This window comes from Tinamus guttatus, unplaced genomic scaffold, assembly GCF_059628265.1.
Source record: "Tinamus guttatus ecotype Peru unplaced genomic scaffold, ASM5962826v1 Tinamus_guttatus_pri_ptg000226l, whole genome shotgun sequence".
Taxonomy (NCBI): Eukaryota; Metazoa; Chordata; class Aves; order Tinamiformes; family Tinamidae; genus Tinamus; species Tinamus guttatus.
Genome location: NW_028288760.1, coordinates 2,869,744 through 2,894,682, shown reverse-complemented (window position 1 = coordinate 2,894,682; position 24,939 = coordinate 2,869,744). Strand labels below are relative to the sequence as shown.

Genomic DNA, 24,939 nt, shown 5'->3' with positions numbered 1-24,939 from the left:
TCCACACCTGTACGAAAGGGAGCATCAATGTAAAAAAAGATGCAGCCCTCCAGACCCAGAAGACCAGAATGTCGCCGTGTGCCCGCGCTGGTGGCAGCGCCGCGATGGCCGGGAGCGCCCGGCCGCCCTCCCGAACGCAGGTAAGGCCGTCCTTAAAATAAGGACGTGGTTCAAATCTCAGCATTTAGTTCCTTAACAGTCACTCAACTGCAAAACCAAAAATCGCCTGTAAAGATATTTAAAGTACAATGAAGTTTCCTGTATGTATAAAATCCAGTTATGGGTTTGCTTTTAAGAAAAAAAAAAAGGTTGGACAGATACTCTTTGCTTTTGGGCAGCGTTCATGTTTTGTAGGTTTTTGTTTAGCTTAGGACCTGTTGTTACAGGTCTCTAATCTTGCTTTTTTATCATAAAAATCATTTAAATATATATTTTTATATATATAAAAAGAGAGAGAACAAGAGTTTCTATTAGCAAGGCAAATGTACAACTATATAATACTGAAACTTTAAACAAAGATTCATGATCGGTACCATAAAATGTCCTCTCTGATGCAGTAGTCAGGAAACATTTTAAAGTACATTTCAAAAAATCAGTTCATATTCCCTTTTTTCCCCTAAAACGTGGTTGTTAATTCTCCCTTTCCTTTTTTTAAATTATTTTTTCTTCTTTTCTCACATTTTTTTCTAGGTTGTAAGAGAAAAAAATAAATTAATATTTCAGAATCATGAATCGTTGCTTATAGCTTTAGATAAACATTTCTTCTCAAATTAACACAATGAAAAAAACCCAAAGAACAAAAGAGAATGTTTTGTAAAAAATCTCATTTTTTTGCTTCCTTGGAACACAGCTGAAGTGCCCCGCATTGAGTTCTTAACAATAGAACATATAAATAAAAAAAGGCAGTGTTTCATGTAAAATAAAAAGTACATAAATAAATACTAAAAAAAAATTAATTTGTCTTTTTTTTAATTTTTGTATAAAAACATATTTTAAAAGGATCCTTTAATAAAAGCATCCAGTGTTCTTTTAAGAAGAGCTCCCTCGAGGTTCTGGCTCCCGCCGAGCAGCAGCGTCTCTGGAGCCCGTGTCTCACTTGAAGGCTTCGGGGATGTGGCCCATCTGTGACTGCATACTCGTGGGAGGGCTGGAGATGCCCTCGGACCAGTCGGACACGTTGGAATGAGGCGAGGAGCTCGACCACTGGTCGGGCGACTCCGGCGACGGCGTGAGGAAAGGGTGGTCGGGCACCTGGAGCTGGTGGCTGGGAGTGTTGTCCAAGGGGGAGGAATAGCTGTGCTGCGAGGGGGGCGTCAGGAACTGCGTCGTGGTCATGGGCTGCGCCAGCGAGGACGGCAGCGACGTGGGCAGCAGCTGCGGCTCCTGCGGCAGGATGGTGTGCACGGCCAGGCCGCCGCCGCTCACCGGCTGCATGTCGGGCTGGCTCAGCTCGGTACCGAGGAAATTCTGGCCCAGGTGGCCGCCGGCGTTGGAGCTGGGGTTGTGGTGCTGCGGCGGCGGCGGCGGCGGCGGCTGCTGCTGCTGCTGCTGCGCGGGCTGCGGCGCCTGCTGCGGCGCCTGCTGCAGGTTTTGCGGCTGCAGCTGCTGCTGCTGCATCTGCTGCAGCTGCTGGGGCTGCATGAGGTGCGGCTGGGAGGCCAGGCGGGTGTTGGGCATGGCCTGGTAGCTCATCATCTGCGACAAGCTGGTGCTGGGCAGCCCGTTGTGCAGGGAGGGCATCATGCCGTGCTGCAGGCTGGCCGGCTGCTGGTGCGTCCCGGCCTGCAGGTTGCCTCTCATGGGGTTGTACTGGCCCTGGACCATGCCGCTCTGCAGCCTCGAGAGCCACTCGCACTGCCCGTTGAGGCTGGCGGCGCCGCCGACGGAGAAGCTCATCGGGGTGCTGCTCATCGCCGTGCTGGGGCTGGAGACGGGCAGGTGGGAGAGACGCGGCGGCACCGAGTCGAAGGCCATCCGGCCGGAGCTGCCCATGGCCATCTCCTGCTTCCCGGCCATGTTGAGGTGGTTGATGCTCATGTGGGCATCGGGCATGCCCGGCAGGTGATTCAGAGGCATGGAAGGGGACTGCTGAAACGGGGAGGTCATCAGCGGAGGAGAGGCAACATCCGACAGGTACCCGTGGGGCGACTCCAGGGAGTCTACCGGCGACAACACGCTGGAGTTGTCGAGCAGGCATCCTTTTCCATCCTGGGACTTTTTCCTGCGGGCTTTGAGGTCTTTGGAATCCTTGCCGTTGCAGCTCAGGCCCTTGGTGCTCGGCTTCCTGGCCTTCTTGCCCTGGCCGGCGGGTTTGAGGTTGCCGATGTAGCTGTTGGGCGAGCAGAGCGGCGGGGACAGCGTGGGGGCGCCCAGCGGGCCGGCGTGCAGCGGCGGGCTCCGCACCAGGTTGTACTCGTCCAGCAGGCGCACGATGTCGTGGTGCATGCGCTCCTGGGCGATGTCCCGCGGCAGCCGGTCCATGTGGTCCGTGATGTCGCGGTTTGCGAAGTGGTCCAGGAGGATTTTGGCCGTTTCGTAACTCCCCTCTCTGGCTGCGAGGAACAGCGGGGTCTCCTCCTAGAAACCCAGCAGAGAGGGTTGGCTTTATGTTCGCAGGTTCTCCCGGCTAATGCTGCCCTGAGCCCCATACCCACAACCATGGAACTGGGTCGGAGAGACTCGTAGCTGTCTCTGGGCAGGTTTTGCTGCTGCCTGTTCTAACCCTGCTGAGCCATCTCCTTGGACACAAACCAAGAACCCTAAAGGAGCCCGGGGAGATGGCCACGCTAACATCATATCCTACCCCTCACCAAGCACTGCACAAGCCACCAACATCACCATTAAGACCAAATCTAAAGCTACTACTTCAAATTAAACCCATCAGCTTCAATCACAGCAGAACAACCAAATAAGAATCACAGTGTCAGACAGTCTCGTAGCTTAGGCAAAAACTACCCTTCACCCTACTCGTGAGGGTTCTTTTCTTGTGTATTTGCCAGCCTAGAAGCCCCCTACCTTATTGTTCTGCATATCCTTATTGGCACCGTTCTTCAGGAGGACCACGGCAGCTTCAACGTTATTCACAGCAGCTGCCCAGTGCAGGGCTGACTTGCCTGGGAAGGACAACCATGAAATACGAGATGCATTAGCAAGTGGCAAGAGGAACAGCAAGCAGCCCCTTCCCTCCGCCTCCGAGAAGGGATGCGTGTGAGGTGCCTGCAGTACCGAGATCGTCCACGGCGTTGACATCCGCGTGGCAGTTGATGAGGTCCTCCAGCATGCCCTCCACGGCCAAGCGAGCAGCCAGGATGAGGGGGGTGGTGCCATCGTGCATTCGGGCGTCCAGATCGGTTGCTCTGTTTCTAATCAGGATCTGCCGCAACGAGATCAAGGCGCAGGAAACGCAAAGATCACGAGAGGCAGAGACCACAGAGAGGCACCCACGTCCACGGCTTAGCAACCCCTTCCCAAGTGCGGGATCCCTGGAACCACCCATCCCTGGAGCCACCCATCCCGGGGCAGATGTGTCCCAGGAGAGCAGCCACGGGGACGCTCACACTGATGCTCCGTTGAGATAAAACAGGCTTCGGTCTGCGAGACTTTGCCTCGTACCTTGCCAGGGCAGTAATGACTACAGCAAAACTGACTGTCTAGAATAAATTCTCATTGAAGTTATGACTTCCTCAAGCAAGGACTGGATCAGCAGCAAAACACGCAGCCCAAATACTTCTACCCACATATAGAGCGGGACAGAACCCCCCGAGAGACGCGGCGAAAGGTGGAGGTACCTGGAAGACTCCCTGGGCATCGGCAGAGACCGCCGCGTGCAGGGGCGTCCTGCCCATGTTGTCCTGGATGTTGGCGTCGGCGCTGGCCTCCAGCAGGCGCTTGGCCGCGTCGGAGCGGGAGTAGCGGGCGGCCAGGTGCAGCGCCGTCTCGCCCGTGCGGTCCGTCTGGTTGTGCAGGCTGGCGCCCTGGTAGATGAAGTCGGAGATGACCGCGGGGGCATCGTCCTCCTCTTCGCTGTTGCCCGTCTCCAGCCCTCCGCCGCTGCACGAGGCGATCATGAGCGGGGTGAAGCCATCTGGGAAACACAGAGGAACTCGGTGAAAAAAGGCTTCTTACCCATCTGTGGTGCAGGCATATCAGCAAGATGTTCTGTTTGCAATAGCTGCTTATTCTCACGGGTGCCTAAAGACTTTGTTCCCGACATGAAACGTGATTATCCTTCCTCTGATATGGATCTGAAATTCTTTAGTGGCATCTCATCACTCACTGGTTTTCCTATTTTGTCTGCAGGCTTGGACATTGCAACATGCAAGGTGCAGTCTATATGGAAGGTTGCTCAAAGCAAACTTTGGTACGTGGTAAAGCCTTAAATATTTTAATTATTTCAGAGACATATTCACAAAGATCTTGAACCATGCAGTTTGGTGGAGGAATTTTGGATTAGCAGAGAGAGAAGCTGGGTGATTTAATAGGTGCTTTTTCTGTGTCCTCTAATAGGTGCTTTTTCTGTGCCATCTCTGTGATTAAACAAAGAGATCTTATGGAAAGCAAAATGCAACAGGGTCTCTCTCTAAGTCGTGCAGAAGAGAAAGCCTGTGGTGTAGAAGAATGGCTAGCACTGATGTCTTGACATTTGGCTGAGAGATTTTAGATTTACTGACAAGTAGCACAGCAAAAGCAAGGATTCTGCCTTACCGGGACCCCTGACGTTGACATCCATGCAGTCTGCATCGATTTCGCCCTGCGGTGGAGTAGGTGCCATAGAGGATATGCGAAGGTCGGCGGCGTCCAGGTGCTGCTGAGTCCACTGCCTGTGATCTGTCTGATCATCCGTGTCGGGGAGCATCGCCTGCTCCTCAAACTGAGAAAGGACAAAAGGAAGTGAACACCAAGAAAATGCAGAGGACGGGGGTGGGAGGACAGAAACGGAGCTGTAACTTGGAAAGTTCTGCAAGTCACAAAGCTGCATTTGTCACGCAGGTTTGAAAAGGAGCCTTCAGAAGTGGGGAGCAGCACAGGCTGGGCCCCGACGGGTCCATTGCTTCTCACAGCACTCTGCTCCCTCCGTGTCAAAACTGGGCAAGTGACTATTTGCAACACAAAAAGGAAACCTTGCAGTTAACCTACCCTGAACTTCTTGGTGTCCAAGGTCTCCTCATCACCCCATTCATTTTGGTTGTCATCCATCAATGTGCCATCTGAAGCATTTTTGAGGGGTCTTTAAAAATAAAAGCATTTAAGAAATTAATTCCTCCGCAAGAAGCTGTGTGATTTTCAACATGATTATCTACCTGTGCTTATCTCTATGCAAAAACTGAAACCAGAAACGAACAAGGCAATTGCAGAATGCTCCCCTCAAGCTGCTTTGATTTAGTTTTTTTAACAAGTGCAAATAGACCGTGAAGCATTTAAATATTCCTCCAGACTGCAACACTATTTTCCCCATGCAGGTCTCCAAGAAACCCTAATTTCCTCCTCCCTGTTACACCGATACGATGCAGTAAAGGACGAAACTCCATGGGGTTCCTCGAGAGGAGCTCCCGAGCAGCCCCAGTCCGCTGTGTCTAACGGGTTAGCGAGCAGATTACTCACTTGAGTCCAACAGAATCCTCCCCGAGCGGTTCTCGCCGCTTCTTCTTGCTCGACTCGGTCACTTTGAAGCCTTCGGGGAACCAGAGCTGCCCATGCTCCCTGCGGCGCTTGCGGGACACCAGCACCCCGACGCTGATGAAGGCCAGCAGGACCAGCGCCGCCAGCGCCACGTACATAGGATACAGCTGCGAGCTCCTCGTGGGCTCCGCGGTCTCACCTGCGAAACAGGGGGGCACGGGGAGACGCTGAGACATTAAGCTGCATAGCAAACCCGTGACAGAGTGGAAATGAGGCAAAATTAGTTAATAAAGGTACCTAAGGCTGATCCAAATCAGCCCCCCCTCCCCAAAATAAGGTCATTTTATATGCTATTAATCAGAATTGCAAACTATCGGCAAATTCTCCACTGCACAAGCCAGCTGCATCAGGAGACAGCTTTACTTTTTTCTCCTTTAAGGAAAAGGATTAGCAAACTTCAAATCATTGTGCTTGCATTGAGCTGTTAAGACAAAAGGATTTAGGGGGGATTTTCAAGATACAAACTTCAACTCCTTGCATGTCACTGATTGATTGGAGCTGGTTGATTTTTCCTTTCTTTTTTTTTTTTTAAAAAAGAACTTTTATAGCATAATGATTTTGAAATAAACCTGGAATAAGCAAAAATACTAAACTATTTTTTGTATTATTTTTTAGAAAACAGACTTAAGGAAAACATAAATGCAAGGTTATTGAAAGCAGACTGTGCCCAGATCATTATCTGAGCCAGCTGACAAATGGCTGCACATGGATAGGGCTGGAAAGTTTCAGTGGTTTCTCCTCTCCATCCAGCCAACTGCACTTACTTTTAACAGCTTCTATTTTATAGGGGATGTTCAGGTTGCCGAGGGAGGCCAAGGCACCCAGGAAAGCTGCCACATCGGTCGCACTCTGGAAGCACTGGGAAGAGGACTGGATGCATTGGCGGTTATCAATTTCCAAGTAAACGATGGATCTGTGTGAGAGAAGAGTCAATGAAAAGTAAGGAGGGATGATCACACTGAAAAGACAGATAAGACCCATCTCCCTTCCCTCCTTAACCCCCTATCAGGGGCTGTTAGGAGGTGGGAACCCATTTCTTGGCTTCTCTGTGGCCCGAGCCCTGCAGCTCACGCCGATGGGCTGTTGGATTTATGTGAATGAAGGGAAGTCTAAATCCTTGTCCACAGGAATGCACAGGAGTCTCTGCTTTACTCTCTGCTTTAGAATTACCCAGACACTGCAGCATCTTAAATACGAAAGCTATAAAGGAGCCTTTAAGATCTTTTCACATCAGCTTCCTTGCTGAAACTCCTTTGGTTTCAAGACTTTTGATTGAGTCCACAGAGAGCGGGAAGGCTGGATCTATATGTTTATACCAAAGATCTGCAAACTCTTGCCGTTTGCAGTAATTGAGTTTTACAACAAAGCTACAGAAAGCATTTCCCAGGGAGAAACTGAGGCTTAACTTAATGACTTCCTGAAGTCAGACAGATGGTCAGACCAGCCGCTGCTTCAAGGACCCACCCAGGCCAGCGCTGGCTCCTAACAATACCCAGGACTCCTTTAATCGTGAGAGCTGCTGCGGCTTCGTCTCGGGGACTCCTGAGCAATCGCTCGCTTTTCCCACAAGAGAGCCAAATCCGGTCTCTATTCATGCAGAAAGCAACATCAAAATACAATTATCTGGCCCACATCCTTTTCTTCATAGCATGTTACTATTATCAACACAGAAAACAAAGGCTGCTCAGCAAAAACAAAAACAAAAACAACTCATTGATTCCTCTTACCCTCTGATGTCCATCTGATCCAGCTCTCTCTTCTGCCTCCTGCCAGCTCTGGAGTAGAGGCTGCTCTTCACTTTGTTGATGACGGCACTAGACATATCTGACCAGTCCTCCGTGGACCTCTTTATGTAATGTTTTTTCAGCTCTTCCTCATTGCCATAGTATGGAAAGATCATATACTCCCCCTTGGGGTTCTTCTTGAAGACCACGTTGGTGTGCAGCACGCGGCTCAGCTCCCGCAGAAAATTGAAGGAATTGTTCTTCAGGTTCTCCGGAGTGATCAGCACCACCACGACCAGGGTGCCGTCCGCCAGCTTCTCCGGCATATTGTTTGCACAGTCCAGACCATCCCATTCACACTCAAAATTATTGCAGCCCTGGTCACAGTGACCATCGGAGAAGTGGTCTTTACAGTACTGATCGTACAGAGGGCTGGGCAGAAGAGAAAGGCAGAAGGATATGTTAGACTAAATACTGCTCAGGTTACCTACCTGCTGAGCAAATAATCTGTGTTTCACAAGGGTAGCTCTTTCATCTAAGTACTGCTCATCCTGATGGACACTAAAAATATTTACAGAAAAGGGAATTGTTTCATGCAGTGCTGCAAACTGTACACCTCTGGGGATGAAGGGTGGCAGCTGCCTAGTTATAAGCTGCATTTTAGGCGAAACACGACAAGGACAAATTACTGTGACTCAGAGAAGATGTGGAGACACAGAATAGCGACTCAAACCAGAGTTCGTCCAGGAATTTGGAACGGAGTTCTTGCTGTTGCCAAAAACAATGTTTGGTGAATGCCTGGCTGCTAACATCATCGTGTGTTCTGGCTGGGCTCCCTCTGAGCTCTCACCACGCTAAAACGCTCTGTGTTACCACGGTGGGTCACAGAATAACGGAGCAGTGAATGGCTGCAGGGGTGATGCAAGCAGGGATGGCACGGAGGAAATTCACTGGGACATGATACAGGCAAGGCCAGGGAAGCAACCCAGAAAGAGGCAAACACAGAAAGCTTCTAAGCGGATGTAAAACTCAGTAAACTCCACAGGTGTGGATGCCACATGGTGGCTTGAGAGGCATATATACATATATATATACACACAAATGTATATATATATCAGGACATATACAGCAGAGCAGTGAGTGGAAAGCCAAATAAGCTATAAAATAACACCTGAATGTCAGAGTTTTAGTGGATACAACCAGAAAATATTCCCAGATGATCAACATAGAGAGAGGTGATGGCTTTAAAGCAGGAGGGCCAAGGAGCAGGTCACTTACTTGCACTGCCCTTCGTACTTCTGGCAGTCGAAGCCATCGTAGAGGCAGCCAGCGTTGTTGCACTGCGAGTCGCACTTGCCGTCGTTGAAGTACTTCCAGCACTGCAGGGACTGGGAGCAGTTCTTCCAGGGGTCGTTGAAATTGAGGGAGCAGTCCCCTCCGTCCCAGCCGCACGCGTGGTTGTTGCATTTCCCGTCGCAGATCTTGTTGCCCGCGTACCCTGCGCAAACCGCGATCTCGCACTTCTCCTCGATTTTGGGCGGGATGATATCCTGCCCGATGCCACCTTGGAAATCGAAGTCAAGGATGTGGCAGTTGAGGCCGTTGAAGTTGGCAGGGCAGTTGCAGCGGTAGTAGGGGGAAGCGTCGCTGAAGAACTCGCAGGTGCCCCCATTGTAGCAGGGGTTGGAGTTGCAGGGGCTGCTGGCTGGGTACTGGCACTCGGGGCCCGTGAAGGCCGGTGCACACATGCACTTGGAGCTCTTGTGGATGGAGATGCAGGTGCCTCCGTTCAGGCAGTGCAAGTTCCCGCACGTGCGGGAGTCATTCTCGCAAGTGGCACCAACAAAACCCTGCGGAGGTGACAGCAAGGAGGGAGTTAGCATCACTGATGCGCTGCTGTGAGTAGCATTAAACACCCACATGCTTTGGGAAACCAAGCACAAACTAGTGAATCATGTAGACACAAACAGGGCGTTGCTCTGGGGCTTCCCTTGGAGCTAGTGATGGACAAAAATAGCCCACAGCGTAAACCCTGTTAGACCATCCCCTTCATAATGACAAGTGTCTCTCCTCCAAAGCTGGCTGCTCCCTCAGCGTAGTCCCGTGCCAGGCTCCCCGCCAAGGGCAGCGGATACCTACCAGGGGGCATTTACAGATGAAGCCACGGCCGGTATTGCTGGCAATGGCACAAGTGCCGCCGTTCCGGCACGGTTTGCCCTTACAGCCATCCACCACCGTGTCGCAGCGGCGTCCTGCCAAGGGAGAGGGACATGTGTGAGGCACGGAGGGACATGTGAGGCACGGAGGGACATGTGAGGCACAGAGGGACGCAGCGGGGACGCTGGGGGCTGCAGGGCTGGGCGCTGGGGCTGTGGCCACGGTGCTCACCTGTGTAGCCCGGCCGGCACTCGCATTTGTAGTCATTGACCCGCTGCACGCAGTTCTGGGTGCCGCGCGCGTCGCAGGGGTTGGACAGGCACTCGTTGACGTCTCCCTCGCAGCGCTCCCCTACAAAGCCAGGGGGGCAGATGCAGCTGTAGCCACCTACCCGATCCGTGCACTTGCCATTGTTAAAGCACTTGGGCCCCAGGGTGACAGGATCAAAGAAAGGGCTGCAGTCATCCACATTGATCTCACAGTGCACCCCTAGAGAAACGGGGGAACAACCCACACAGCTCGTCAAACAGTATCGGGGTGCCCGCCGCTCCCTCGAGCACCCCCCTGCCAAGGGGCTGGCCTGGCCAGCTCAGTGGCTGTCTGGGCCACTGCTCTGGCAGGACACACGCAGCACCCTGTGGCCCGAGCCCACGCGGCCTTGGCGGCTACGCTAGCAAGCCAAGCAAGCCCCCACTGCTGCTCCCCCTTCTGCTAGCCCAGGCGGCTAATGAGCAGCTCCCGAGGATCTCGGTACTCGGCCCGCTAACGCCCCAGCCGGGGGAATTAATTTACCTTGAGTTCCTCTAGGGCAGGAGCATTTGTAGGTATTGATGAGATCGATGCAGGTTCCTCCGTTCTGGCACGGGTGGGACAAGCATTCATTGATCTCTTCTGAGCAGTTAACTCCATGATAACCAGCCACACACTGCAAGGAAGGAAGAGGGGAACGGTTAGAGGTGTTCGCTCCAGGAATGGTCCTACTCAGCCTGAGTTCCCAGATGGTTCCTGCAGATGCCTGATCGATTCCAGCCCCTGCCCTTGGGAGCTATCACAACCCCACCAAAAGGGCCAAACAACCTTCACTGCCATCACCCCACACTGCAGCACAGCGCAGGAGAGTGGCTGCAAAAGAAACCCAGGGAACACCCTCAGCCTTTAATTTGGCAAAGGGGCACTAGGCCGGTCTGATATCTGAACAGCTGCTTTTTTCAGAAGAATGGCAGTAACGGGCACTTTCCCCCCTGTGGATCTCAAAGCACAGAACAGGCTGGGACGTGATTCCAACGATGGCAGAAGAGCAGCAGGCAGCACCCAGCGCCCTGCCTCTCTGCTGGGGGTGCAGGCTGCACCGCGGCACCCACCTCGCAGGAATAGCCGCCCAGGTAGTCTGTGCAGGTGGCTCCGTTTTGGCAGGGGTTAGGGGAGCACTCGTCCACCTGCTCCTCGCAGTAGCTGCCGGTGTAGCCGGCTTGGCAGCGGCAGAAGTGAGTGTTGCCGGTGTCCACGCAGAGCCCCGAGTTCCTGCAGAGATGGGCGACGTCGACCCCTGCCAAGGAGAGCACGGTGAGACACAGGGACCAGCTGAGCACCACAGAAACACATCCCGGCCATGCTTCACCCCATGTGTCCCACAGGATTGCAGGCTCTTGGGCAGTCCGTTCACATCACGGCAGCCCTTGAGGTCATTCTGCATCGTGCCAAAACAGAACTTGTCTGCAGAGCCCAGCAGCACAGGCGGCTGCTGCTCCTGGGGACACAAGCCCAGCCCTGCTGAGGCTGCTGGCAGCAGTGATCATAGAATAGAATCATAGAATCACAGAATGCTTAAGGTTGGAAGGGACCTCTAGAGGTCATGTAGTCCAACCCCCCTGCACACGCAGGGTCACCTAGAGCACGTGGCACAGGGTGGCATCCAAGTGGGTTTTGAAGATCTCCAGAGAAGGAGACTCCACAACCTCTCTGGGCAGCCTGTTCCAGCGCTCTGTCACCCTCAGATGAGGGTGATGGCAGGGGGTTACCTTGCTGCTTGGCAGCCACCTCGCAGGAGACACTGGGCACGTCGCAGTAGAGCCCCGTCCACCCGCTGTTGCACTCGCAGCGATACAGGTTGTTGGTCTGCCAGCACTTGCCCCCATTTTTGCAGGGAGAGGAGTCACACCAGCGCACCAGGTTCTAGGGAGAGGACAGCAAGGGATGGAGGGTCAGATCAAGCCAGCAGATACCAACAGCGACTGGGATCAGCAGCATGAGAGGCACCCACAGCCGACAGGGCGAGTGTTCTGTACCTGGCAGTTGAGGCCGGTGTAGCCTTGGGGACAAGTGCACTTGTATGTCCCGTAGCTGTCCTGACAAGTGCCCCCGTTCAGGCAGGGCTTTGAGTCGCACTCGTTGATGTCGTGCTCGCAGTAGCTGCCCGTGAAGCCAGGCGGACACAGGCAGGTGAAGGTGTTGATGCCATCCACGCAGGTCCCTCCGTTGAAGCAGGAGCTGGGAACACAAACATCACATTCCCGTGAGGTTTTGCCCTTGGCTGACGTGCCGACCTGCCTTGCGAGCGCAGGGCACGAGCAATGGGCCCTTTGCAAGGCTTCGCCCAAGGTTACAGGGCAGCACAGGGACTTCAGTCCTTTGTGTGGGCCCCAAAGCAGCACGGGCAGCTCAGATAGATAAAGGCTGGCCCCACAGCAAGGCCAGCACGGGGCACTCTTGGCTAGTACCTCTCCGTGCAGTCGGGTGTGTTGTTCTCACAGTGGATCCCGCTGAAGCCAGAGGGGCAAGTGCAAGTGTAGCTGTTGACACAGTCGGTGCAGTTGGCACCGTTCTTGCAGGGATTGCTGGCACACTCGTTGATGTCCTCCTCACACTTGGGCCCACGGAAACCAGCCAGGCACTCACAGAAGAAGGTGCCAACTCCATCAGAGCAGGAGCCACCGTTGTGGCACGGATCTGCACAGAGGGGACAGGCACAATAAATGTAATGGGTCCAGCCCCAACACAAGGGCCCTGTCTAGAAGGTGCCCCACAGCACTGCCCTGGAGCACAGGACAGAGCCAGGGGACAGAAGGAGGCCAGCTCAGCACCCAGGAGCCCGGAGCAAGCGCAGGACACACTTGCTCACTGCCTGCACGTCACTGCCCCCATAAACTCCTTCCTATTGGCACATGCTTTGCCGTGGATTGACGCAGATTAATCGAGGCCCAGAATGCCTCCGAGCAGCGTTTATCCCCACGGGAGCCCTCTCCACGGCTCATCCCGGACCCAGGAGGGGCAGAGGAGCTGCGGGCCCAGGGCAGGGCCCCAGAGCACCCCGGGCTCTTACTTGGCTTGCAGTCATCGATGTCGGTGTCGCAGTTGCGGCCGGTGAAGCCTGCCTTGCACAGGCAGCGGTAGCTCCCGTTGGTGTTCTGGCACGTGGCGCCGTTACGGCAGGGGCTCTTCACGCACTCGTTGATGTCGATCTCACACGTCTGACCTGCGAGGCAGAGCGGGACAGATGACGGGACAGATGACGGGCACAGCAGGACAGGGGTTGGGAAGCAAGAGCCCCAAGGACACCGCTGCCTGCGCCCTGGGAGTGTCACATCACGGCCCACTTCTGACCAGGGGCTGCAACAGCCCTTGTGCACAGGGCAGGTGAAGGGCTGTGTCCCATTTCCTGCCGTTGAGCAAGGGGGAAGGTCGGAGCCTCCGGTGCGGATGGGCACAACGCAGGGTACTCCCTGCCAGTGGGTCACACAGGCAGCCACATGCCCGGTTTCCACACCCCTGCTCTCACCCCCATGCAACCCTCCCTCCCCTCTTCCTTCTTTCATTCCTCAAGGAGCTCGGGAAAGAAAAGTGCCCGAGGGGGCCAGTTGTGCTCAGCGCCACCAGCTTGGACTCTCCTGGTGTGGAGACACCAGCCCAAGCCCTGGCTGTGCTCAGGTACCTTGCCAGCCGGACGGGCAAACGCAGGAGAAGCTCTCGTAGTCCTCCGACTCCCGGCATTCGCCGCCGTTCTTGCAGGGGCCATTGGCACAAGGGGCCAGCACATCCTCACACGTGGCTCCTGCGATGGGATGGACAGACCCAAAGGGATGAAAATCCATCAACAACCTCTCCTCATCCCCCAGGATGATGATGCAAAGCCCGCAATCTTCTCGCTACACCCAGCGCCTTCCCCAGACATCCTGGGCTGCTTCCAGCCCTCGGGCAGGGTCTGGGCTGCAGCTCCGCAGAGGGAGGCTGCAGAGCCATGGGACTGGCCTCCTGGACCTCTTCCAGCACTGCTGGGAGATGGGAGCGCCACATTTCTCCACCACCCTTGGGTGCCCCGTGACCCCAGCTCTCCTCAAATCCTTCCAATTGTTACCACTTGGGCTCGACTAAAAAGCTGCAGGAAGGGAAGTGCAGGTTGGGGTGTCTTTCCCCCTCTTGCACTCCTCTGTTCAGCCGCTTTTCCTGTTTACGCCCAGCCAAGGGACACATTCCCTGCAAGCCCTTATCTTCCTTGTCAGCCAGTATCTCCCAAACTGGCCCTTGCTATTTTCCAGAGCCTTCCACTCCCTGCCTCACCCCTTCCCCATCCCCCCAGGGGTTTCTATGGCTACTGCCGAAGACGGGAAATGGGTCACGACTTCCTACAATTGTGCACAGGTTGCCGATTTGTGCAAGAGGAAGCGGGAGGCCGGCAAACAGGAATCGGGTCAGCAGATCCCCCCCGGCCTCGAGGCCTCGCACAGCCCGGCCGAGCTCTGTTTTTCCAGCAAGTTGGAGCAGGGAACAGGGGCCGCTCGCTGCCCAGACCCACACGGACAACGGGGCCGAGCCGGAGGTTTCCTCCAAGGATGGCTCATGGGCAGGACTGGCCAAGCAGCCCTGGCCATTCCGTGCATGGCGCCCTCGAGGAGGAGGCATGGGAGGAAGGTCTGGCCGACTGCTTCCGAAAGCTCCTTCGCGTTTCCTCTAGTGAGGTCAGGCTGGAGCACGGAGCGGGGAGGTGGAGCTGCCGCTCCGCACGCGGCCGAGCGCGTCACAGGCAGCGCTGAGGCCACCTGCCTGCTGCATGTGCCCCCGAGGCTGGTTTGCAACCACACGTCAAGTGTCACCACTGCGGGAGCCGGGGGGACTCCCTGCGCGTGGGGAGCTGCCCCCTCTCACCTGTGTAGGGCAGGAGGCAGTTGCACTTGTAGCCAGCGACGTCGTCAATGCACGTCCCCTGGTTCAGGCACGGGTTGGAAGCGCATTCGTTGATATTGGTCTGGCAGTTGGGTCCTGTGTTTAAAAAAATACATATATATATATATGTGAGACATTGGTTCTGTTGGTGGTGTCACCATGGGAGAGGGCCAAGGATGTGCTGGGGGTGCAATGATGACAACAGCAGCCACCCATTGCCCTTGAAGGGCCTTCTACTCTTAGCTCAAGCTGTGGGAGCCTGTGCTCTGTTGCAGGACCCTGAGACAACTTGCATTTCCACCGCTCCTGTCAGGACCAGGCATCTTTTATCCACACCATGAAGCCTCGTGGTCCATGCAAAGCTCCCGCCCAGGCCCCTCCATGGAAGGAGCAGGGCAGCATCCCTGGCTTTGTCCTTACCGCTGAACCCTTCCCTGCAGGTACAGATGTAGCCGCTGGTCATGTCCTTGCAGGTGCCACCGTTCATGCAGGGATTGGATTCGCACTCATCATTGTTAATGTCACAGTTGGGCCCACTCCATCCTGGGTCGCAATCACACCTGTAGCTTTGGGGGGAAATTTGGTGCATAAGGCGCATGATCCAATCTGACCCTGTCCCCACAACATCATCAACCTAGTGTAGCAAAGTCAAGCCCCTCATTGTTTTTAGAGAGAAACATCCTTCAGGACTAGCACAGAGCACAGAATAGCACCAGCACTGGGGTTGGATGCTTGTGCCATGTCTAAGCCATGGCAAATCCAAGTTTTCTGGTGCTCCTCAGGGATCCCATACCCACCAGGCAGGGCCTGGCCTGCCCTCCAGCCTACCCGTTGAGGCCGTCATGGCATCGCCCGTGGATGCAGGGGTTGCTGTTGCACTCGTTCACTTCCGACAGGCACTTGGGGTCATGGAAGCCCTCAGGGCAGAGGCAGGTGAAGCCGTTGATGCCATCCTTGCACGTGCCCCCATTGTGGCAAGGGTTGCTGGAGCACTCGTCGATGTTGACGTTGCACATCCGCCCTGGGGGATGGGAAGAAGGATGAAATATGGGAACATGGACACCCCTGGGACACGGAGGGGACAAACCCCGCTCCGATGGCAGCAGCGGCACGGCCGGCGGAGGCGCGAGCCTCCCGCGGGGACGCGTGTGCCAGCCCTCGGCGTAAGGCGGCTCGGCGCTGCCGCACGGTCCCCTCGCGCTCCGTGAAACGCGAGCGGGACGAGGCCGTGCCCCGGGCCCCGGCGCGGCCCGAAACCCAACCTGCCGCGGGCCACAAAGGCGCCCTTGTCCGAGCCTCAAAGGGGCTGCCGGCCCGGCCGCGGGGGCTGCGCCGGCGGGAGCCCCGCGCGCTCCCGGCCGCCACCATCAAACAAACCAGTCGGACGAGGCAGCAACCCGATACCCATGGGAGTGGACGCGCGGGAGTCGGTTAACGCCACCCGAGGCCCTTTGATTTTGTTTTAATTCTTTTTTCTTTTCTGACAGGGCGGGGCTGGGCTGGAATCACTTGGAGCTAGCAAGAGGTCCAGGAGAGGGAGCAGAAATGGCTGCAGGGGGGCTCCATCTTGGATCCCTGACAGGGAAGACCAGTCGGGATGTCCACCTGCCCATCCAGGATACCCCATTTTGCACACAAGCCCCAGGAGAGGCCGCAAAACCTCTTGCAGTGGGAATGAAAGCCATGGCAGCAGCGGCAGGGCGCGAAGGCGGATGAAAGCCAAGATGAAAGCCGGGGGCGAGGAGGGCGCCCGGGCGCTCACCTGCGTAGCCCGGCTCGCAGGTGCACTCGTAGCCGTTGATCCGGTCGATGCACTTGCCGTAGTCGCAGGGGTTGCTGGCGCAGTCGTCCAGGTTGATTTCGCAGTTGGGCCCTGCGGGAGGAAGAGGAGGGCGGGAGGCAGCGCTTAGCCCGGTGCTCACCAAGCCCCGGGCCCTGCTGACGAGGCAGAAGGCGACCGAGCCGCCTCCGCCGCCACAACAAAGCCCATCCCGGCGCCCCAGAACCGGGAGAACTGGCCGCGCTGCCCGGAGCGGGCCGGGGCCTCACCGGTGGTGCCCTTGAGGCAGAGGCAGTGGTAGGCGTTGTTCCTGTCCTGGCAGGTGCCGCCGTTGCGGCACGGCTGGCTCTGGCACTCGTTGATGTTGACGTCGCAGCGGTGGCCCGTGTAGCCCGGCTGGCAGAGGCAGGTGAAGGCGGCCACGCCGTCCTTGCAGGTGCCGTAGTGGCAGGGGTCGGGGTCACACTCGTCCACGTCCACTTCGCAGTGGGCGCCGGAGAAGCCTGGTGGGTGGCAAGGATGGCGTCAGCGACCACGTCCCCTCCATCCCCATATCATAGACTCATTATGGTTGCAAAAGACCTTCGAGATCATCGAGTCCAACCGTGAATCCCTCAACATCATCCTGCTAGACCGTGTCTCTAAGTGCCTCATCTACACGTTTCTTGAATGCTGCCAGCGATGGTGACTCCATCACTTTCCTGGGCAGCCCGTTCCAACGCTTGACTACTCCTTCCATGCGGAATTTTTCCTAATATCTAACCTGAACCTCCGCTGGTGCAACTTGAGGCCATTTCCTCTTGTCCTACCGGGAGTTATTCTGGAGAAGAGACCAACCCTCGCCTATCTCCATCCCCATCCCCATCCCAGCCTTTGTCCCACAGAGCACAATACCATGGAAGGGGGGAAGAGCCGGGCACCCCCCAAATAACCCCCCCGGCTCCTTCCCTCCCTCCTCGGCCACTGGGGCTGGGGGCGGAGGGGCGAGGACAAAGTGGGGCTTTGAGGCGGCCCCGCCAGGCCCACATAGCCGCTTTTCATCGGGGGCTTGGCATGAGGCGAGACACTAATTAGGGGCCATTCAGCTGGAAGGGCTCTGGCGGGAGCCGCGCCACAAAAGAGCCACTGTTCGCCGGGGGCCGCCGCGCCTCGGGTTTCGCGCCCGAGCCCCTCCTCGGGGCGGGCGAGCGGGCTCCTCTTTTCTTTTTTCTTTTTTTTTATTAAATTCATAGTGAATTTGCTGGCGGTGCTCCGGGCCTCACCTTCGGCGCACTCGCAGCTGTAGGTGTTGGGGCCGTCGAGGCACTTGGCGCCGTTCTTGCAGGGCGTGCTCGCGCACTCGTCCACGTCGAACTGGCACAGGTGCCCGTTGAAGCCTGCGTGAGAGGCGAGGGTCGCACCCGCGGCACGGCCACCCCCCGGCCACCCCCTCTGCCCATTTCCCCCCCAAAATCAAGTGCAAACCGCCCCCCTTCTCCTCCTCCCGCCCCCCAAAAAAAACACAATAAAAAAGTGCAAATCCCGCTAATGGATTCCCCCATGGGTCCCTCCGGAGCGGCCGCGCGGCTCCCGCCGGCCCCGGCGTTTCCCAGGCGGGCGCCGGGTTTCCATAGGGACGGCACCGCGGGGCCCTGAATGAGGGGCTGTGACCCGGCGCCGACAACGTCTTATTTACATCTCTAGAGCAGCAGAGCCTCCCAACTTCAAAACCCGCCTTTCACGGATTAACCGTCTCCCCCGCTCCGTCCCGTCCCCATCCCTGCCCCGTCCTCCGCTCCTCCCCGTGACTTTGACACCTCATTCAAAGCCGCTGGCGAGGCCCCCCCTCCTCTCCCGCCTTCCCGAGGAGGCACCTTTTCAAGTGCAAAGCCGAGGGGGTTTTATTTAATCCCGCTCCATCCTCGCTCCCATGGCCCAGGCCCCGCTCGCGGTGGCGGCGTCGCGGGCCCGGCCTCGGCTTCGCTCCCGCCACGGACGGGGCCGTGGGTGGCCATGGGGCCACCGGTGCCCACGTACCTGTGGGGCACTCGCAGTGGAACTCGTTGATCTTGTCCACGCAGACGCCGTTGTGCAGGCAGGGGCTGCTGGCGCACTCGTCCGTGTTGATCTCGCAGTAGACGCCCTCGTAGCCTGCGGGCGAGAGGCCGTCAGCGATGCCCGGGCACCGTGTGCGTGTTATAACCCCTGGGTTTCCACCCTGCCCTTGGTCTTCGCCAGCCTGCTGCGGTTTGCAGAAGGGAGAGCGCAAAAAGAGCCCGACGCTGGTGCCCCACGCGCCGGTCCCCGTCTCTCCATCGCAGCGGGAGACCGCAGGGCCCGTCCCGAACAGAGAGCTCTTTCTTTTCCCTTTTATCCCTAAGCAAACAAGCCTCTCATGGCTACTAGCCCAAATCAATCCCGAGCTGAAGCTGGCGGATGTGGGAGCCTTCCCCGGGCGCCTCGTCCCCGCGCACGCGCGCGTGCCAAGGCTGCGGAGCCCCGTGCGCACCGGGCATGCAGATGCACTGGAACTCCCCGATTTGGTCCAGGCAGGTGGCATCGTTCTGGCAGGGGTTGGAGAGGCACTCGTTGACATCTATCTCGCAGCGGGGCCCCGAGTAGCCCTGCAGGCACTGGCACTGGAAGGACCCCTGCGTATTGATGCATTTCCCCGCGTGCTCGCAAGGGTTGGCTCCTGAAAAACGGCAGAGAAAACACCAAGCTAGGGAGCTGCTCGCCGGCCGCGCGCGAGCTCCCCGCCGGCTGCTGCCAGCGCTCACCCAGCGAGCACTCGTCCACGTCCTGGTTGCAGGCCGGCCCCATGTAGCCCGAAGGGCAGGTGCAGATGGCCTTGCCGTTGACGGGGTTGGTGTCGCAGTTGGAGCCCTCGTTGCAGGGGTTGCTGATGCAGGCGTCGTCGAGGTGGCACAGCAAACCTGGGGGCAACAGGCGCGCTCGGGTCAGGGCTGCTAGCCACGTGTGCCACGACGCAGCCGGACCGTCACCGTCACCTCCTGGAAGCCAGTGGCCCAGGAGAAGAGCCCGTGGCCTTCCCAGCCACCCCAATGCACGGAGCAGTGGGGATGGGGACCTCACCTGTGCGGCCGTGGGGGCACTCGCAGTAGAAGGAGGCCACCCGATCGTGGCAGGTGGCCCCCTGGAAGCAGGCGGCCATGGCGCAGTCGTCGATGTTCTCGCTGCAGTCCTCGCCCGTCCAGCCGTTGACGCAGACGCAGTTGTAGCCGCCGTGGTTGTTGTGGCAGGTGCCCCCGTTTTGGCAGGCGTTGGGCATGAGCTGGCACTCATCCACGTCCTCGGTGCAGTACTGGCCTGCGAGGGCAAGGGGACCCCAGTGTGAGACTCAGCACGGACACAGCGCCCACAATCCTGGGACGAGATCTGAGGGTCTTGCAAGAGAGGCTCCTTGCACCCAACATGAGCAGTTCTGCACTCGGGGACGTGGCACCGCTTTAATCCCCGGAGCAGGACCCAGCTCGAACCTGCTCCACGCTGCGGCAGCCCTACCTGTCCACTCGGGTGGGCACTGGCAGTTGTAGGTGTTGACGCCGTCCACGCACGTGCCCCCGTTCTTGCAGTTGTTGCCTGGACAGTCGTCGATGTTCTCCTCGCAGTTCTGCCCCGCGAAACCTGAGCGGAGCAAAGAGCGGATCTGCTTTCGGAGGCGCAGGCACCTCACCCCGGTTCGGACGGGCCGCCAAGCCCCTCCACCCAAAGTCCACATCCCAAACGGGGACTCCCCAAAGAGCATGGAGCTCTTGGCTGGGGTGGCTGTGATCGTGCACCCGCCTGCGACGGCCACCGAGCCACCCCGCGCTCGTTACTGATTAACGCGCGCGTCGGCTCCCTGCGCCCGCAGCGTCGGAGGGAGCCCCGTTCCACCCGGAGCCCCGTGCACCTCCGCAGGGCTCGTCTCTCCCTGCAGCTCGCCCGGAGCATCCCGGCTCCGAAGGGGCTTGCCTGCAGCGGATCCGCATGCGAGATCCGCCCCGCCGGCTCCGCGGCGAGCCGGGATGCACCGGGACGGCTCCCACCAGCGCTGGCGGCACCAGGCCCTGAATCACCATGTTTTAATTTCATATTTAAAGAGCCTAATAACCAGTGTTTGCCCTGGAGGAGAATCCTCCGCTTCGAAGCCTCTCTCAGCATGAATCACAGCTCCCAGCCCTCCTCTCCGCGCAGCCCGGCTTTATTTTATCTCCTCCATCCGTAGGGCAGCGCGCAGGGAAGCGGAGCGGCCCCGAGCTCCGGCCAGGGCGCGTGGGCCGGGCTCTTATCGGGATATCTGTCAGGCAAGCCCGGCCCCCTCCGCACTTGTCAACGTTTTGAACCGTCCCTTGTCCTTGCTGCAGGCTGAGGGCTGTATTTACTGTAAACACAGCGGGATGGACACACAGACGAGCCCAGCCCAGCTCTCCGGATGGTGCCTTTCCACGGAAACGCTTTGGCCGGGATGGAGCGTGCCGGTTCCTGGAGCTTCTGCAGGAGCAGCCGGCTGCACCCTCGCCCCGGTGCCAACCGCCCCGATCGCGCCTGCGCCCCGGGGTGTTCAAAGGCCTTCGGAAAATCAGACCCGGGCTGTTTACACCAGCAGGAACAGCTTAACGCGCTCACCTCTGTTTTACGGGCAGAGGGATCAAGGTGCACGGGCTCGTGCGCCAGGGCCAGGCCGAGCGGGAGGAGTGGGGAGCCTGGCGCCCGACCCAAGGCCCCGGCTCCCCGCGGGGGTTTTTGTCCCTATCTCTCTCTTAAGGACTGCGCTTCCCCCTTGCTAGCGTCAGCCCCACCGCATGAGAAGCAATAACAGTTATTTATGACTGCTGGTAGGACTCCAAAGCAGATAACGCCGAGTTGCGCCTCGTTTTTAAACGGCCCGGCCGAGACCGAACAGCAATAACTGGCAGTGTCTTAGATACCAGGATTAACTCATTTTGAACCATCCCAGTGAGTAATTAGTACTGCAATTACTTTAAACTCAGGGTTGCATTCGGCAGTGATGGCACGATAAAGCGGACGAGATTAGTTTAACTTTAAGAAACCCGGTACAGTCAGGCTTCTCTGGAAATGAAAAGGGGACATTGTTTTCCAATCCGCCGCGCCACATACCAGGATATCAATCACTCCCTTATCATGCGAAACGGCCCCCGGTCCGTCGTGCCGCTGCCAGAACCCGATGCAGCCCGTGCAGCGAGGCGCCTGCCTGCAGGATCCCGATCCCGCGCTCCCTCCGGAGCCGTCCCGCGCGTCCCGCGGGGCTGTGCCCCGTGGCGGGACGCAAACCAGCTCACGCAGGGCGCGAACGTCCTGGAAGCAGCTCCCGAAGCCACAGCTGGGTGTGAAAGCACCGACCTCCCCCGCTTCGGCAGGGTTTCCCCTTTCCCAAGCATTCCCGCTTCCCCAGAGTATTCCCCCAAACGCTTTGGTTGCTCTGGGAAAAGCACCTTGTCAGTGAGGCACCTGCAAAGGGTGGATATAAAGAGTTTCCTGAATTATAGCCCAAACTTGGTGAGGGGATGAACCCCCTGACTCCTGAGCCTCATTGCAGAGCTCGATGACTCTCCTATGGGGCAAGCCTGCCCGCTGCCTTGTGCCCGCTGCCCTGGCCCTGCTCAGGGCCACAGGCAGCTCCCGGGTCAACCTTCAACCGCAGGGACACAGGGACCCGCCGCGGAGGGGCTGCGGGTGACAACAGGCGATCAAAGCGACGCTCGAGCTGTTGTGAGGGTTTCTCAGGCAGCTTCACGCTGCCGATAGCGTCTTCCCGAGGGGGAGGCCAGATGCTTCCTCTCGGCGTCTGCCGCGGGCAGGTGGAGGAGGCCGGCGAGATTAATCCTGCTGCAAACAAAGCCCGGGCGCCCCGAGCAGCGTCCCCGCCAGCAGCTCGACGGCTTCGTCCCTCACCCGGCCAGGTCATCCCGCTGTCCCAACCGCACTGCAAACCCCAGCCCCGCGGCAGAAGGGGACGTTTTCACAGGCTCTTTTCTCCCGGCCGGCTCGCAGGGATATCCCGGGGATATTCCGTGTGTTCCCCGCGTGCGCTTCCAGCCGCCGGGCGCCTTCCTGCGCTGCCCCAGCGAGCGCGGCGAGGGTCTCTCCCAACTCCGCTCGCACTCGGAAGCCAACACCAAAATAGCCATTCCTGGATAATTATTCCACTCTGGAAGCGGATTAAGCTAAAGCGGAAAAAGGCACTCTTATTCTGGAATATGAGCATCCGCACAGGGGCCTCTGCTGAAACGGTTGTTTTGGACGAGCTATTTTGGTGAATCACCGTGTTCAGAGAGCCCCCAGATGACCTCTCTTCTTAAGGGACAGCTGCCCAGCGTCTTCCCGAGCGCTCCGGCTGCAGCCGTGCTCCAGCCGCTCCGCGTTCCTGCCCTTCCCCAGAGCAGCAGGATTTGGCACCGCTCGTCGAGGGAAAGTTCTACCGATTTGCTGAACTTTCCGCACCGTGACGGTCCGCGGAGAGCGGGAGGAAAACCCACTTCCTAAGACAAATGTCAGCTCAAACAAAACAGCTGGCCCAAAGCCCTTCTGTGCTTTGTGCCGTGCCGGTGCCCGAGCGCTCTGCTCGGCGCCGCTGCGGCCGAGCGGGCAGCATTTCACCCTGGAGCATGCAGAGGGAGCAGGTTTGGAGCAGGCATTTAACCTTCTTGAAATGCTCTTTGGTCCCTGCATATTATAAAAAGCCCAGGCCACGGCAGCTCGCCAAACACCATGCAGGTCCAAGTTGCTGCAAAAGGGACCCCGGGCTCTGCCCGGTTCCTTGGGGTTGCAACCGCACGGCCCGCGGCTGCAAGGCAGCCCCTACCTGGCAGACACGTGCAGTCGTAGGTGGTGTCACCGGTCTGGCGGCAGGTGCCCCCGTTCTGGCACGGCGACGGGTTGCAGGGCACGTAGAGGTGCTCGCAGTTCTGCCCGGTGTAGGCCGGCTTGCAGGAGCACTGGTAGGTGCCCACCTCGTTGGTGCAGCTGCCGCCGTTCTTGCACACGGCGGGCGAGAGGTTGCACTCGTTGACGTCCTGCTTGCAGTTGGCGCCGTGGAAGCCGGCCGTGCAGCGGCACACGTAGTGGGCCTCGAAGGGCACGCACTGCCCGCCGTTGGCGCAGGGGTTGGAGGCGCACGGGTCGGCCTGCTGGCACGTTTTACCTGCGGAGCGAGGAGGAGCAGAGCAAGGATCACAGACTCATTATGGTTGGAAAAGACCTTCGAGATCATCGAGTCCAACCGTGAGTCCCTCAACATCACCCTGCTAAACCGTGTCCCTAAGTTCCTCATCCACACGTTTCTTGAACGCTGCCAGGGACTCCACCACTTTCCTGGGCAGCCTGTTCCAACGCTTGACTACTCTTGTAGAAATTCTTCCTAATATCTAACCTGAACCTCCCCTGGTGCAACTTGAGGCCCTTTCCTCCTGTCCCATCAGTAGGACGAGGATGCTCAGGCTGCAAGGAGGGGGACCCTTGCACTGGAGAAACCTGGAGATTTCCAGGTTTTCCAAACCATGCTGGGGCCAAGCACGTTATAGGGAGTCCAATTAACTCCCCCCACCCCAAACCCTTTCTCTTTGGGGACTAGCAGAGCCGGGGCCTCCACGGACGTCCCCCCGTGCGGCGCGGGGCCGTGGCCGCCCCTCACCTGACCATCCGGGCGGGCAGCGGCACTTGTACTCGCTGAGCGTGAGCAGGTCGCAGGTGCCGCCGTTGCGGCAGGGGCTGCTGAGGCAGGCGTTCTCGCGGGGCGTCAGGCAGAGCTCGTCGGAGAAGCCCACGCGGCAGGCGCACGTGTAGTCCACGGTGCCGCCGCGCACCACGGCCGTGCACGTGCCCGCGTTCTTGCACGGGGAGCTGGCGCAGGGGTTGGGCAGCTGGCACCGCTCGCCCACGTGGGCGCTGGGACACCTGCGCGAGACACGGGGATGCCGTCACAACCCGCCCGCGGCCTCTCCGATGCTGTCCCCGGTCCCCAAACCCGCGGGATGCCCGGGACAGGGATGCCCGGGGTAGCAGGCACCACCGCTCCTTGCAGCCCTCCCGGCCCTGCACGTCTGTTCTGGCACCCGAAAGGCTCCGTCCCGCTGAGCTGTGCCTTGAGAGACGAGCAAGATTAAAGAGGAGCCTCTGACAAAGGCTTCCCCCATCAAGGGGCCTGCTCAGACTTGCAAAACCGCAGCCTCCATCCTGCTTTTCACCACAAACTGCTTTTTGTCCCCCATCCTCTTGCTGAGGAGGAAACCGAGGGGACGCGACTCGTCCCACGCTGCGAGCGGCCGAACCGGGAACGGTGCCGTGGGTGTCACCGGTGGCACCTCGAGAGCCGAAGGCAGGAGAACCCCCCTGGGCAGCACAGGCTGCCCCGGCCCCGGCACCGCCGCGTCCCTCCCTGGCGCTTCATCCCCTGCGGGGCCCTGCGAAACGGCCACCGGCTTGGCCATCTGTCACCAG

General features: G+C 58.0%; 1 protein-coding gene across 2 annotated transcripts in view; it reads right to left on the bottom strand.

Annotated features, from left to right (window-relative positions):
- Positions 1-1,087: 1,087 nt before the first annotated feature.
- NOTCH1 (notch receptor 1) overlaps positions 1,088-24,939 on the bottom strand; it is a 36,974-nt gene continuing 13,122 nt past the window's right edge. Inside the window, exons 3-34 of one of the 2 annotated variants that reach the window (XM_088525333.1) lie at positions 24,134-24,396; positions 23,306-23,644; positions 20,002-20,124; positions 19,573-19,806; positions 19,257-19,412; positions 18,986-19,171; positions 18,514-18,627; positions 17,760-17,873; positions 16,767-17,000; positions 16,480-16,590; positions 15,546-15,738; positions 15,138-15,283; positions 14,700-14,813; positions 13,489-13,608; positions 12,880-13,032; positions 12,278-12,506; positions 11,846-12,047; positions 11,579-11,732; positions 10,922-11,106; positions 10,353-10,485; positions 9,792-10,049; positions 9,543-9,655; positions 8,682-9,253; positions 7,407-7,835; positions 6,444-6,592; positions 5,602-5,818; positions 5,137-5,227; positions 4,705-4,870; positions 3,789-4,084; positions 3,226-3,373; positions 3,016-3,113; positions 1,088-2,577 (exon numbers count right to left, since the gene is read on the bottom strand). In XM_088525333.1, the coding sequence (XP_088381459.1) occupies positions 1,093-2,577; positions 3,016-3,113; positions 3,226-3,373; positions 3,789-4,084; positions 4,705-4,870; positions 5,137-5,227; positions 5,602-5,818; positions 6,444-6,592; positions 7,407-7,835; positions 8,682-9,253; positions 9,543-9,655; positions 9,792-10,049; positions 10,353-10,485; positions 10,922-11,106; positions 11,579-11,732; positions 11,846-12,047; positions 12,278-12,506; positions 12,880-13,032; positions 13,489-13,608; positions 14,700-14,813; positions 15,138-15,283; positions 15,546-15,738; positions 16,480-16,590; positions 16,767-17,000; positions 17,760-17,873; positions 18,514-18,627; positions 18,986-19,171; positions 19,257-19,412; positions 19,573-19,806; positions 20,002-20,124; positions 23,306-23,644; positions 24,134-24,396 (7,525 nt within the window). In that variant the 3' untranslated portion in view covers positions 1,088-1,092. The remainder of the gene's footprint in view (positions 2,578-3,015; positions 3,114-3,225; positions 3,374-3,788; positions 4,085-4,704; positions 4,871-5,136; positions 5,228-5,601; positions 5,819-6,443; positions 6,593-7,406; positions 7,836-8,681; positions 9,254-9,542; positions 9,656-9,791; positions 10,050-10,352; positions 10,486-10,921; positions 11,107-11,578; positions 11,733-11,845; positions 12,048-12,277; positions 12,507-12,879; positions 13,033-13,488; positions 13,609-14,699; positions 14,814-15,137; positions 15,284-15,545; positions 15,739-16,479; positions 16,591-16,766; positions 17,001-17,759; positions 17,874-18,513; positions 18,628-18,985; positions 19,172-19,256; positions 19,413-19,572; positions 19,807-20,001; positions 20,125-23,305; positions 23,645-24,133; positions 24,397-24,939) is intronic. The other variant, XM_088525334.1, reaches the window with a different exon arrangement.